Raw genomic sequence first — 13,992 nt, 5'->3', positions numbered from 1 at the left:
CGCTTAACAAGCCGCGCTAATACGCCGAAATTAAAGCGGGCCCGATATTGGGCGGTGTTATTGGGCGCGCGGCGGGCTGGGCTGGCCGGCGGGGGGCGGGGCGGCGGGGCGGCCAGTCGCGCTCGGCTCGGCGGCCGGACGCAGCAGCCAGAGGGCGGCCCGTCATGTTCCGAGCCGCCCACTCGACCGCGCCATGGGTCTGAAGAACAACAAGGTGAAGGACGGTGGCGGGGCCCGCCGCGGCTCCGCCCTCTCGCTCGAGGACAGCGACGACGACAGCAAGCTCGTCGAGTTCAACGGCGGCGTCTTCAAGGTGAGCGTCGCCGCCGGCCGCGTGTCTGGGGCCCGCCACCGGAGCGGGGGTGGAGGAACGGCGCTGGGCTGGCGCTGCCGCTGCTGGTGATGAAAACGAGGCGACGTGGACCCCGCAGTTCTCGAATGCGTTTTGAGAAATGGTGTTGAGTGCAGTTTTGGTGCGATTAACGGCACGAGGATAGGTCTTCCTGCGTATGAGCCAGTGCATTCATATGCTGAATTTTAAACGTCCATTGAGGTCAAAAGCAACAACTTCAACTTTGGGTTGTTTGCAGGACCCACGATACAGCTTCAGCGTAACGCATTTTAGAAGGAGCCTTTTGAACTAATGTTTCTCCAGCCAATGCAGCTACTTGAGATTGTTGGACCACTGCGAACCAAGCTTTAGAACTTTTCATGCGAGTTCGGAAAATCAGCAAAGCAGGTATTTTGGCAGCAGACGCTTCTTCAATGTTTTCATCAAAACGGATAGGGACTGGTATTATCAAGCATATTCCGAGTGGTCCCAGTCTTGCCTGATTTCGTCCCGACCGCTCGCAGCCGAAGAGGTGCTCACGGCATACCACCCATGGTCAGCCGTGTTTTGCACATGAGTGCTGTCTGTCAGCCACGGCCGTGGCGGGACGAACGGCGGTCCACCGCGCCGCGTGCCAGAAGCCAGCCACCTGGACCTGGCCGGCACCATGTTCCTGGCATCTGCCATCCACTGCCTTTTACGACAGCAATGACTCCGATTTCACCGACATTTCCGTCAAGTATCAAACCCCCGGCGTGAATGTTTTAGATGAATTACATTTTTCATTCGCCTCTCACCACTTTCCCTTTAAAGTCGAAATCCTACCGAAACCAGAGGACCGTGTGCAATTGATATGTAACCGGGTCGTTAGACTTATAGTTTGCATTCCAACATTGTTATGATCGGTCCCACTCTGGTTTTCCGGATATGTCGCCATGCGTTTCAACTAATACGGTTGGCTGCGCGAGCAAAATGAAATCAAGCGGTGTCTTGCGTTTTTACATGCGTGTGTTAAACACGCGCAACATGCTTTCGGTAGTTCGATGACCCTCTGCCCGCCTTGCCTGTAGACCAATGCGTGATTAAGTGATCATTAAAATTCATGAGACCATATTTTGCGCAGATATCTGTGCACACTATGTGCATTGCCTGTAAAGCGCGCAGTTTCTATCGTCTTGTTCAACGATTTCCGGTTCAATGGACTTTACACGATGCTCTATGCGTCAGCAGCGTGTCACTCGCTGGATATGAAAGTATTTTGTTGGACATATAAGTGTCGCATCTATGTATATATATATATATATATATATATATATATATATATATTGGTCACTTATTTTTTTTTTGACAAGTGTACAAACGACGGGAAAGGTGGTGAAGTATGTATGAATTAATACTAGCATTGTAATTGCACCCAATCAAACATAAGCCACTTGTTGGAATGATTCGGGAATAACATGAAATTGAACATGAACAGGTGGCAGCACGCCTGTATGAACGAAACGTCATGTAATAGTGTCATATTAATATTATTATTGCATTGATTCACATTGTTGCTATTTGTATTGCATTCTCATAGTAAAAGCGCATTATGCCATTTAACTGCCACATTAACCAAGCGATCACATTCAATGGCACAGGAGTCAAGGAACAGACCGAGGCCAACTGAATAAAATGTAGAAGCACTTACGGAAGTTAATAGATAAGCACACGCTCCACAATCGTATTCCTAAGCAGAGACTCGTGTTCTAAAAAAGACATTTCAAGACTTTCTGCCATGGGTGCCGCTCAGGGAAGAGGAGGGGGCAGCTCGACACGCGATAACATCGGCGAGTTACGTGAGTCGCTTCAGACAGCCCGCTGATGGATGGCCACAGGATCAGAATGGTCTTCAAATGTGACGGTAAACGTCGCCACGGATAACACTGCAAGCGTGCTGCGGACCAGGCGTCGCCGGACGTCTTCCCTGCGCGTGCCCCGGTACCTGTGTGTTATGCTGAGACCCAGGACCGTTCTGCGCGCTGTGCACTCTGCGTGCCTCGGCGTCTGAGTGTCGTGTCGAGGCGTAGGGCCGTTCTGCGCGCAGGTGAAGACGGGATGCTGCGGCCTGGACCCCACCACCGGCCGGGGCAAGCAGATCCACCTGGCGCAGATGCTCTGCCTGCCCTTCATCCCCATCATGGCGCTCATCATCCAGAACGCCGTCAACATGATCAGCGTGCTGCAGTACCAGTACGAGATGCAGGAGACTATCAGTCAGGTGGGTGACGGTGCAGGCCTGGTGCCAGTGCCGAAGTCAGGTGGGTGGCGGCGCGGGCCTGGTGCCAGGTGCTGAAGTCAGGCGGGTATCGGTGGGCTTGGTGCCAGGTGTTGAAGTCAGGCGGGTGTCGGCGCGCGCCTGGTGCCAGGTGTTGAAGTCAGGTGGGTGTCGGCGCGCGCCTGGTGCCAGGTGTTGAAGTCAGGTGGGTGTCGGCGGCGCCTGGTGCCAGATGCTGCAGAGCTCTGATGTTCACGAAGCTGGATGGGACTGTCTAAGGAACGCCTCACCCTGCGCTGTGAAGCGTTTCGTTAGCACGGGGTCTGGGTACAGCGTCCCAGGGAATGGAAGTGAAGTATTCGTCGCCTCTCTGAGCTGAATGTGGCCTCTGGTGGCGCCCATGTCGTGTCACGTCTTAGACTGGCTCAAAGCTGGACTTGCTGGATAAACCAAAAACTTTGTGCTGGATTCCGCAACAGCCGGACTACGTTCGACTCAAAAAGGGGCGCGAACGGTATTGTAATGTACGCTAAATCGCATCAACGTGAGCAAGTTTTGAACGACCCAACCGGCTGTAAATCTGAACGACCAAGATCGATGCTGATAGCCATCGCGCCGCTGGTAGCCCTGACATACACCTGTGCCCTAAAAGCCATGTGGACTCTGGGCCCGCCCTTCAGGGCTGGTAGCCCTGACATACACCTGTGCCCTAAAAGCCATGTGGATTCTGGGCCTGCCCTTCAGGTGCAAATCAGCACCGGCCTGGGCAACGTCACGGAAGCCCTGCAGTCTGAGCGTGCCGAGATCGCCTTCTTCCTCTTCACCAACGGCTCTGTGATCCGGCGGAACCTCTCGGAGCACTTCCAGTACACCAACCAGCTGATCGACGAGCTCAAGTGGCCCAAGTTCCGCATCGGCGACCAGCTGTTCCAGAACAAGATCCTGTTCCGCATCCGGCTGGATGACTTCCGGGACAAAATCACGCGCTTCGACACACCCTCCATCGACGCCGGCATCCAGTTCTACAACCGCGCCAACTACATCTTCCTCGATCAGCTCACCAGGGAGATCAAGGAGAAGGACTCGTCAGGTGAGTGGAAGTCATGCGAAGCCTGACTTGGTCAAATCCTCCACCCACACCCCATGCGGTTCTCGAATGCTTCTAAGCGTGGCTTGACACCGAGAACAAAAGCACGCTATGGACGCGTGCCATTAATCTGAAAGATAAAAAGTGGGCATAAACACTTCAGTGAGGAAATCGTCCCAGCAAATTCTCAAACATATTGAGATCCTGAAGTATCAGAGTGACTGTACCTAGAAACTTCGGATGCTCACCAGACACTGGCACGTCATTGTCGAGATAAAAAAAAAACGCACTTACGTCATCGGTCCGTGGGCCGCCACCACCCTACTTGTTTCCGCCTCCCAGTCACATGGGGTCATAATGGTACGAAATGAAATGCGCACTGTTGCGTAAAAGTCGCTAAAGGAGTGGGGGGGGGGGGTCGGTTACCCAGCCACTGTGCTGCACGTAATGTTATATGCACTGCACGCACGCCTGACCCCCACCGCTCGCCGTAGGTGTATGGCGGCCTCTTTTGGCATACAAAAACCTGATCCGCGCCATCGAACATCTGGGCATCAGCATGGTGTTCGGAGAAGAGTACTTCGGCAGAGGTGACCTCGACCACAACAGCTACCTCAGCTTCGTCACCAACGACGCGCTCGGACAGGATTTCCTCAACGCCAGTAAAAGCTTCGCGTACTGGATCAAGGACAGGTAAGCGGTTGTCGCAGCACGCGGTTCGCTGCTCCATTGGGAACGCAACTACACAACGCACTGCATTGTGTATATGACAGCGTCAGGGGATTTTTCGGGTGTGTTGACATTTTGATACGTAAGATGTGCTTCCAGATCCCAAATTTACGCTAGGAGCTGCAAAGGCTTAAGTCGATACCGCATGCAAAGGAACGTGCTTTAACATCGGCTCCAATAGAATTTGAATAATATGTTCCACTATTTGGATTCGCCATGCGGCTGCGTTCAGTAGGCGTTGAACCACTCTCAGGTACCAGCTACTTCAGCACGAGTATCCGTGGTACTCCAACATCACAAGGAGGAGGAAGGAGATCGTAAATCGAGTGAAAATCGAGCCGGACTTCGGAAAGGCGACCGAGTACTTCTATGCCATGCTCGGCTACCTGGACTCCTTACAGAAAATCCAGTATGAGATCAGAGGGAAGATAGAAAACACCATTCTGTCCGAGGTAAGTGCGTGTGAATTTGATTTTGCTACTTTCATTGTCAATCCGCACATCAATGGCTTCGTCAACGCTGAAAAGTTGGAGGCATTGAGGTGTTGAGTCAAATTTTGTCATGCAACGCCTGTTGACGTAATTCTAAATACGCTGTGACCTTGTGATGTGTTCTCATCTCACTGGAGCGCTGGGACTCATCTGCAGAATCCATTTTATCATACACGCAAATGAGTTGTGCACTATACCGTACCTACCAGGTTTCTTGCGTGATGACTAGCTTAAACGGAATGTTTCACATTCGAAGAACGGATTCGAAGCAAGCATCAGATATGATGAAACAAACCTACTCATAACTATGGGTATACTTTTTAAGTGGAAAAGACTGCTGTGGACAGCACAATTTTCGGTTGGGTAAATATGCTCATCAATGCTTCACGGTTTAATTACGTCATCGTACCTTGCACAAGACTGACTGAAAGCCAATTGACGGTCGGTTTATCTGGAAACCACGTTCACAAACGCCAGATATGAACGCCTCGACAATTATATTTTTGGGGCCTTGATCGCCACATGACTTAGGGAATGACAGGCTTTGAATGACGTTATTATGACGGTATGAATACAAAGTGACTCTGAAATACTCTTCCTGATGAACCTTTCCGCAGCTCAGAGACTAGCGGGGTTAGGTCTTAAGAAGGGCAGGGTTACGAACAGAACCGAAAGGCTTTCAAAATGGCTATTTCACTTAAAAATCCCGCATAAATGTGGAACACTCCATTGAAGGGTATTCCCTTGGCCTAACGTGTCAATTTTTAGTTAAGAAAAGAACAATTGGTTAAAACGCATTATTATACATATCTGTGACACGTCCACCGTTTGTAGAAAAAGTTTTTTGCCATTTTAGTTACTTCAGTGTGGTTACCCTCGTCAAATGCATGGTCAAAGCGATCAGATGTCAAAGGTATGCAAATCGGCAAATTGTGAAGAAAACGCCGCGCTAGATGATATGGAACAGGTTTACAATGACGGCCAATATCACAGCCACAAAACCACATTTCTGCATGCTTGGAGCGATAGTAAATAGGCACGATATAAATTTAATGCAAAACATAACACACGTCTTCACGATGACATTAATTTCCCTTGAAAATGCGCTTCTGTTATCCAAAAGATCTTTCCGCACTGTTAGGATTGTAGAAACCAATTGCGACACTCATTTTAGCCCATTCAAACAAGGCAAAAACACACACCAAGCAATCTCCAGCCATTACGACGCCACTTTGCTGCATGACAATCATTAATGTGATTTGCCAGATTTACAGCGAGACCTTGACACAGCGGCGCAGCCAAGATTTCGCCGCGTAGGGCTCTAAATCGGGTCATAGCGGCCCTTTCAGCCGAGTGGCCAATTTGTCGCTACAAAGGCCATGTGTTTCATTCGGGGACTTTTTGGCTTGTGATTCCCATTGGGGAATCACAAACATCCACAACAAGGCCTCATGGCCCTGTTGTGGATGTTTGAGAATCCCTACGGGTGTCGTAAACTAGCAAAAGTAGTGCGGTACTCGGTCCCAGGGGAGCACCAACTCCACATGGGTCTGACCCCAAAAGCCTTTTCCCCCACTTGGCTATACCGCTGCCTTGGCATCGGCATGATTACCTGCCCTGCACAGGTGGGCTCTTCCAACAGCCACGTGGTGGTGGGCATCGCTCTGCTGGTGGTTGTGCTCATCATCTCTCCAGTCATCATTATCCTGGTCAGAAAAGTCACCAGAACTCTTCAGGTTAGTGGCAGGGCTTTGGAAGAGTGCGCAGTATATAATGTTCACACCGGAGCAGTCTGCGGGCACACCGATGCTTCACTTGGTTCGTCGTTTTGTACCCGTGTGCTCCTTGCATAAAATAGAATACTGCGTGTGTAAACTGAAACGGCTGAACAAGTCATCAGCCTTTTGACGTGGTCTTGTACAATGCAGCCCGATGTTTGTGCGAAGACTGTGGTTCGTGCTAAAATGTGTTGTGGCGATGAGTCCAGACATTCTGTCCAATTTGGATTCAAATAAAAGATATTGCGTATAAATCTGGCATAACTTGTGGGCAGTTTGGGAATCACAGCCTAAACAAGATATAGAAATGTAACTCAACTAGGAGCTCCACCAAGAGCAACAGTATCTGCCACTTCCCCACGTATATTTTGCCATTTCCTACTCCACTGCAGGCATTTACCGAAACCCTCCAATACAAAACCTACGAGCTGCGCTATGAGAAGAAGCGATCGGACATGCTGCTGTACCAGATGCTGCCGCCCACTGTAGCCCAACAGCTAAAGCAGCGCAAGCAGGTGTCGGCAGAGACGTACGAGTCAGTCACCATCTACTTCTCCGACATCGTGGGCTTCACCGAGATGGCCTCAGAAAGCACGCCGATGCAGGTGCGTTTGAGGAAGACATGTGTATTTTCTATGCGCGAAATACTGATCAGAACGTGTGTAACGATGAAACTGAAACGAAAAAAGCAACGACCGAAAGTAATTTTGTGCCTATACATATATATATATATATATATATATATATATATGTATATATATATATGCATATATATGTGTATATATATGTGTATACATATATATATATATATATATATATATATATGTGTGTCTGTATATATGTATTTATATATGTTTCATGGATTTATTCCACCAAAACAAAGCTCTCTCGCAGAAGGCGCGGTTAGTAAAGCTGCCTTCTTCTGCTGAACGATCAATACCTTGCAGCCAACCACCCATCCGGACATAGCCCATATCCCGTGTACGGTGATAACGGCAGACCGGCTTGCCTTCCAGGTCATCTCGCTCCTGAACGCTCTCTACCGCATGTTCGACTCCAGAATAGAGCTGTACGACGTGTACAAAATCGAGACGATCGGTGACGCGTACATGGTGGCCTCAGGCGTACCACAGCGCGCCCAGGGTGAGTGGCCGGCGCCGGCTCTGCACCAGTCCTCTGCACCAGAAACGCTCCGACGGGCGACACCAAAACGGAGCCCTGGTGCACCCACACTGCTGTCTCTCGCCACCCCGCCGCTCGCAGGCCCAGCGAAAAGCAATCGTTTAAAATAGCATGCGATGATGACGGTTTCGGACCTGTGGTTTCGATTCATTGGTCTTGGGCTCCGACTTCAGAGCTCAAGCCGCGTCACGTCACGTCACATCAAGCTTGAGCCACATCACGTCACGCCGAGCTTAAGCTGTGTCACGTCACGTCACACCGAGTTCGAGTCGCGTCACGTCACGCCACTCGAGCTCGAGCTGTGTCACGTCACGTCACGCCGAGTTCGAGTCGCGTCACGTCACGTCACTTGAGCTTGAGCTGTGTCACGTCACGTCACGCCAAGCTCGAGCCGTATCACGTCACGTCACGTCCAGCTCCAGCCGTGTCATGTCACCTCACGACAAGCTAAGCTCGATTCGCGTCACGTCACGTCACGCTAAACTCGGGTCACATCACGTCACGACGAGCTTGAGCCACGTCAAGTCACATCGCGACGAGCTCGAGCCACGTCACATCACGCCAGGCTTGAGCCACGTTGCGTCGCGTCGAGCTTGAGCCACGTCAAGTCGCGTCACGACGAGCTCGAGCCACGTCACATCACGTCAGGCTTGAGCCATGTCGCGTCACGTCGAGCTTGACTCACGTCAGAGGACGAGAGTCCACTCACCAAGTGCGTGTGGCTCGGGGTGGTCAGGTGGCACCACACGGCGCCAGGACACACCACATGTATAGGCCACATGTACCACATGTCCCGCGGTGCGGTGGCGCCACGGGCGCGGCAGCCAGGTGGCACCACCTGTGCAGTGACCCAGTGACGTTGCGCGGAGGTCCCGCGTGACGCCGCGTTCCGTTGCGGCCGGTGCGTTGTTGGTGCCCTGATTGAGCGATGGTTCTGACGCCGACCGCCCGGCGCGCCGGGCTCCCTCAGAGCAGCAGCAGGCGGGCAGCCTGGAACGACTCATTTTCACCACGCCCTGCTATAAGATCATGAGTCACCAGCGGCTAGGTAGGCGCGGCTGGTTGCGTTGTCGAAACGTCGCTCAATCAATGCCCGTACTCTGGTAGTGGCGTTTCCGCAACGCAATCATGCCCCAGCGGCGCTTCAGCCGCCCTGTCCCGTCTCTAGGGCTCTCGTAACCGTCCTGCCACTTCACTGGGGGTCTCTCTGTCACCCTGTCTCTTCTCTAGGGCTCTCGCAACCGTCCTGCCACTTCTCTGGGGGTCTCTCAGCTGCCCTGTCCCGTCTCTAGGGCTCTCGCAACCGTCCTGTCCCATCTCTAGCGTCATGTTAGCGGCCCAGTCCCATCTCTAGGGCTCTTTCAGACACCCTGTCCCATCTCTAGGGCTCTCGCAGCTGCCTTGCGCCCCTTCTCTAGGGCTCTCTACCACCCTGTCCCTTCTCTAGGGCTCTCTGCCGCCCTGTCCCTTCTCTAGGGCTCTCTCAGACGCCCCGTTCCTTCTTTATGGCTCTCTGTCACCTTGTCCCTTCTCTAGGGAGCCGCCTTGTTCCTACTCTAGGGTTCTCTCAGCGTCCCTGTTCCTTCTCTAGGGCTCTGTCAGCTGCCCCGCCCCTTCTCTAGGGCTCTTTTAGCCGCCCTCCCCCTTCTCTAAGGCTCCCGCCCTCTCTCTGTATCGTCGTCTCATGCACCGATAGTGGTTATGATCTGGTTTGCTTTTGCTCTATTTTATATTTGCATGTGCATTACACTGGTTGTGCTGTTATGGCCTATGGCCTATGTTGTTTTGCGACTGCTGATGTGTGATGTAGTAAGGGACCCCTTTGTCTTCAGTGTCTTTGTAATAAGCTTGTAACAAAATGTCTGCATTCGTCGATGTTTAGCTAAAGCTCCCTCTGTGCTGTATACGCGTATAATTTGCAAACCCTGCTCGTTACATTCTGTTAACAAACAGTGCGACTAATTTTGTTTTCTTGAGCCATCAAAGCGATTCAAAGCAACGCTCCCCTCACGTGCTGAAATCTGACAGCTCCGCACTTGATCCGTCCTCGCCACCAATTTCCTCGCCGGCCATCACCAGAGCGGTCTCACGCCACTCATCCCCACCGCCGCTCTCCTTTCCCATCACCGTAGCGTCACCACCACACGGCCGTCCAACAGGCAAGGACCACGCGGCCGAGGTGGCCTCGATGGCGCTGGACCTGCTGCACGCCACCGAGAACTTCGTGGTGCCGCACATGCCCGGCGAGCGGCTTCAGATCCGCATCGGCATCCACACGGGGCCGGTGGTGGCCGGCGTGGTCGGCACCAAGATGCCGCGCTACACCCTCTTCGGAGAAACAGTCAACATCACCAGCAAGATGGAGGCGACCGGCCTGCGTGAGTGACGCCTCGGCCACCCGGCTGGGACGCGGTGTCAGAGAAGACCGTGACCCGCGCTGTCGCCGTCGGCCTGCGGCTGCCTCCGTGCTGGGGCGAGGGAGAGCGGGGGGGGGGGGGAGGGGAACGAAGCAGCAGGCTTGGCGTGGAGGACGAGTGGTGCCTCGCTACTTGCAGGTGGGCTGACGCTACGCGTCGGGAATGGAAGGGTCCTAGGATAAAGAGCTGCGGCTTGTCGCACCGACGGTAGGGGTGCACAAAACGCGCGGATCGGACAGCAAGACGAGCCGAGGACCGTCAGGATAAACTTTCAGGCTTCACTGTCTTAGCCTGCGACAGGCCGGCAAATGAACTCGACAGTATACGACAATAGCGTGAAATTTGCGGTGTCGTATGTTTGGGGCGATTGCAGCCCATTGCTGTGAAATGCGCACATACTTTGGGTGCATACTGCTTACAGTGAAAAGGGCTTTTTGTCGGTCAATTCCACAGCCCCAGCGCGCTCAGCTTCTGTGCCAGAGTGTTTTCGAGGCTGTCTTCGAAACATGCCATTGGTCGCCCCCCGGTCCACTGCTGGCGCCGCTATTGGTCTGAAGTTGGTGGACTGGTTCAGCAGCTGGTCGCACCGGTCGGATTCCATCGCGGAAGGAATGTAATGGTGCGCTCCTGTTGCTGCACGATAACCTTGTGGTCTGCTGGCACACCCCCAATGTACTTGCGTGAAGATGCGTGACAGACGGGCGGACGGACGAACGTGTCGGAAGTCATGACGTAAATTCGTGGGTTATGTGATTACATGGGTTGCATCATTTTTTTAGTGATTTATCGCTAGGAACGCCCTCCGCCTTGTGCCTTATGATATGGATGCCAACAAACCTTCTCCTTTTCCAGCCTTCAAGATCCACATCACGGCGGCCACCAAGGAGGCGCTGGACAGGGCCGGTGGCTTTATCATGAAACTGCGTGGAGAAATGGAGATCAGGGTCCAGTTCAACAAGGACGCGGTAAGAAAATCCGATTTACGAAAGAAGATGCAATGTCGCCGTCTCAGATGCGTTGAATTAAGAAATCTACGTAAGAACATCTCAGAGCCGCTGTCTCATTAAAGGGCGAGCCTGGCCACAGTCTGACGTTGGGGCATGGAAAGAGAGCTTCACGGCGAGAGCGTGGTGACGGATTGGTGACCGGGAGTTGACCGTGTGGTGACCGAGTGGTCGGCACCTGCTCTCACGTGGGCGACCGGGCTCCGATTCCGGCTACAGCGTGATCCATGAGGACTAACGTAGCCACCGCAGGCTTTGGCTCTTCATAAGAGGGATGCGCGCAACGACGTGCCATGCGCTTTCTTTAAGAGAGTTTCCCGACTTGAAATCCTCGGGTTTAAACTCACTGAAAGCTCGCCAACCACGCTAACTCACCGCGTGAGTTCACCAAGCGCTGAACAACAGCTTGAAGTCGCTGACCACCCGGTGAAGCGACCCCGTTTGATGTGTGACGGATGATATTTTTTTTCAGCAGAGCAAGGGCGCCATGGAGACGTTCTGGCTGATCGGAAAACACGGCAAACTGCCTGACCGGCGCGTGGACTCGGACAAGGAGGACGTCATCGACGTGATGGCCGAAAACCCGCACACCAACGCGCTCCGAAAGGAGCGCCAGAAGCAGAAAGAACAGGCGAGCCAGAAGCAGTCGACGCTCTCGCGCGCCATGGAATCTATCAAGGGCCATCTGACTGGATAACTGATGTACTTTTAGTTTGTTTTCACTGCAACAGAAGGCACTGCAAGTGATGCTAAGGACGGGCAGACCAGACGGCGATTGTTATTATTATCTGTTTGATGTTTCCTGTTGGCTATGCGTTAGATGTCGCTAGGTTACAATGCGACGCTGAGGTGTGTTCGGGTGCACCGGCTCTGCATACGATGAGCATGCACAGAGGACCACGAATCTGGTGGATACGCCGCCTGGCAGCGTGCGTGGCGCCGGTCAGCATTGGGAGTCAGGACTCGTACAGGCCTGGCCCTCGCGAGCTGCACACTCCGATGTCAAGAGGGCAGGCGTCACAGCCTCTTGCCACATCAGCGGAGCTGCCCACACTCGTGTTCGAATCGTGTTCGCACGCGCGCGCGTTCGCAGCAGAGCGACCCGCAGCAGCGGTGTGGGACCAATGAGTGTTCGCTGTCATTCTCGTGGTGTTCGCTGTTTCCGGTTGTTACTGCGCGTCACCTCCTCGTCACGGCGTTGTCGGCGACAGCGCTTCTGGTGCGGGCTCCATGCGGGCGCGAGTGAGTGCGTGTGGGCCGGAGGGAACGGCGGCCGCTATTGTACAGGTGATCTGTTCGGAATACAACGTCAGTGTTACGTCGGCGTTGCATTTTTGTCACGTGAGTGGTACCTTTGATACCGGGGATGAGTTCTGCAAGTGCGAGGCTTAACACACAGCGTTGACATGATCAACCGGAGCTAAAACAGAGTCAAAGAAGTTATGGTGGATCTAGAGCCTTCGTTATCTTGCGCTTTTGGTAAAGGGGTAGCATGGAAATCTATGCTGTTGTTTCACGTTGCCCCAAGTCAATGTCATCGTGTTTTTCACTGGTCAATCTAACACCAAGCAACTGTAGCTTTATTTAACCAAAATAAGTGCACATCAAAAAAGTTTCGCGCCAATTTTCTACGATTCCTGATTCAAACTCACATAAGCACAAGCGAAACATAATCTATCGGCCTAAAAGAGGCCCCGTGTCACTACAGTCTATTGGTTGTCACACCATCAGCCTATTAGAGCATCTACAGGATTGCAACATGCACTTCTAATGTCATTTCCAACATAGTTTCATTAGACACCGGAGCGCCGTCCATCCGCGGTTCAACCCGCCGTAACAGAGCATCCTCCAAATCTCCACGCATCTTTGGTAAAACCCCACATGACATGTCAATACTATCGGCCCGGAGACACACACGCCGCTGCTTCAGACCTCTCAAAACGCCCTCCGGACCCGAGATCCAACAGACGCGCCGCTCATGGCTGGCGAATGGGGAGCCCTGCTGGACAGGACGCCGGCCATGCAGAGCCTTCGCGGCAGATAACACCGCTCCTCTTCCAGATAGGCAATGCACACTGACCGGCTTTGAAACACTGGCTCAAGTGTGTCGCATTATGCTTACGCTCACCTGCCTTGAAAAACACGATCTCCTGGCAAGAAATGCGTTCAAAGTCCATCTTAGCGGCATGAACAGCTGCAAACAGTTGTTCGCCGGTAGTTAGCAGTTGCTAACTATTAACAGCTCGCTGCCAGGATGCGGACGTGGATGACGTTCGCGCAGGACACCGAAGAAGCGCATCCGCGAGGAACGGGGAGGGGGAGACTCATATGCAGGCTCCCACCCAGGCAAATAAATTAGGAATAATCACGTCACTGCCAGCAACGTCGAGCGCAAACATTGTCCTATCTCGTCAACGCATTGCAAAAGATCAGGGGGCCTCCCTCCCCCTCCCGCCGCGCTCTGGGTGCTCCCACGCCTCCTGACCCGGGGTACGCCGAGCCGTAGCCTCCAAGAAGGTCTCGGGTTCGTGCCGGCGAGCCTCTCCATCATGGGCAGGGAGAAGAGCTGAACATGCCGCCCGGCTGGGGTGCGAGTCTGACGGCTGATTGGCCGCTGTCAGCCAAATCTGGCGGCCGCCGCCAGCCTGCACACCTGACTGACCGTCACCCACCGGCTGCACGCCAGCGCGGTCAGCAGGTCCGGCTGACGACCGGC

The 13,992-nt window shown here is 53.2% G+C and overlaps 1 protein-coding gene across 3 annotated transcripts; it reads left to right on the top strand.

Annotated features, from left to right (window-relative positions):
• Positions 1 to 129: 129 nt before the first annotated feature.
• Positions 130 to 12,255, top strand: LOC119105706 (uncharacterized). Of its 3 annotated transcripts, none has more exons than XM_037229178.1 (12): positions 130 to 313; positions 2,418 to 2,591; positions 3,333 to 3,678; positions 4,170 to 4,368; positions 4,658 to 4,856; positions 6,521 to 6,631; positions 7,066 to 7,278; positions 7,690 to 7,816; positions 8,826 to 8,903; positions 10,015 to 10,233; positions 11,125 to 11,237; positions 11,752 to 12,255. In XM_037229178.1, the coding sequence occupies exons 1-12, from the start codon at positions 194 to 196 to the stop codon at positions 11,971 to 11,973; spliced, it is 2,121 nt and encodes a 706-aa protein (XP_037085073.1). In that variant the 5' UTR covers positions 130 to 193; the 3' UTR covers positions 11,974 to 12,255. The 3 variants fall into 3 exon arrangements, with proteins under 3 accessions (XP_037085073.1, XP_037085072.1, XP_037085075.1); XM_037229177.1 differs by having other exon boundaries at positions 11,749 to 12,255; XM_037229180.1 differs by lacking the exon at positions 8,826 to 8,903 and having other exon boundaries at positions 11,749 to 12,255.
• The last annotated feature ends 1,737 nt before the right edge of the window (positions 12,256 to 13,992 follow it).

Source organism: Pollicipes pollicipes, unplaced genomic scaffold, assembly GCF_011947565.3.
Source record: "Pollicipes pollicipes isolate AB1234 unplaced genomic scaffold, Ppol_2.1 Scaffold_6138;HRSCAF=7277_pilon_pilon_pilon, whole genome shotgun sequence".
NCBI classification, from domain to species: domain Eukaryota; kingdom Metazoa; phylum Arthropoda; class Thecostraca; order Pollicipedomorpha; family Pollicipedidae; genus Pollicipes; species Pollicipes pollicipes.
This window is presented reverse-complemented; position numbering and strand designations above follow the sequence as displayed.

Bases quoted from the DNA above. Each gene is read 5' to 3' on its own strand.
- LOC119105706 (XM_037229177.1), top strand. From the start codon at position 194: ATGGGTCTGAAGAACAACAAGGTGAAGGACGGTGGCGGGGCCCGCCGC. The intron at 2,592-3,332 runs GTGGGTGACGGT...CCTGCCCTTCAG, and splicing joins TGCAGGAGACTATCAGTCAG to GTGCAAATCAGCACCGGCCT. The intron at 4,857-6,520 runs GTAAGTGCGTGT...TGCCCTGCACAG, and splicing joins AAAACACCATTCTGTCCGAG to GTGGGCTCTTCCAACAGCCA.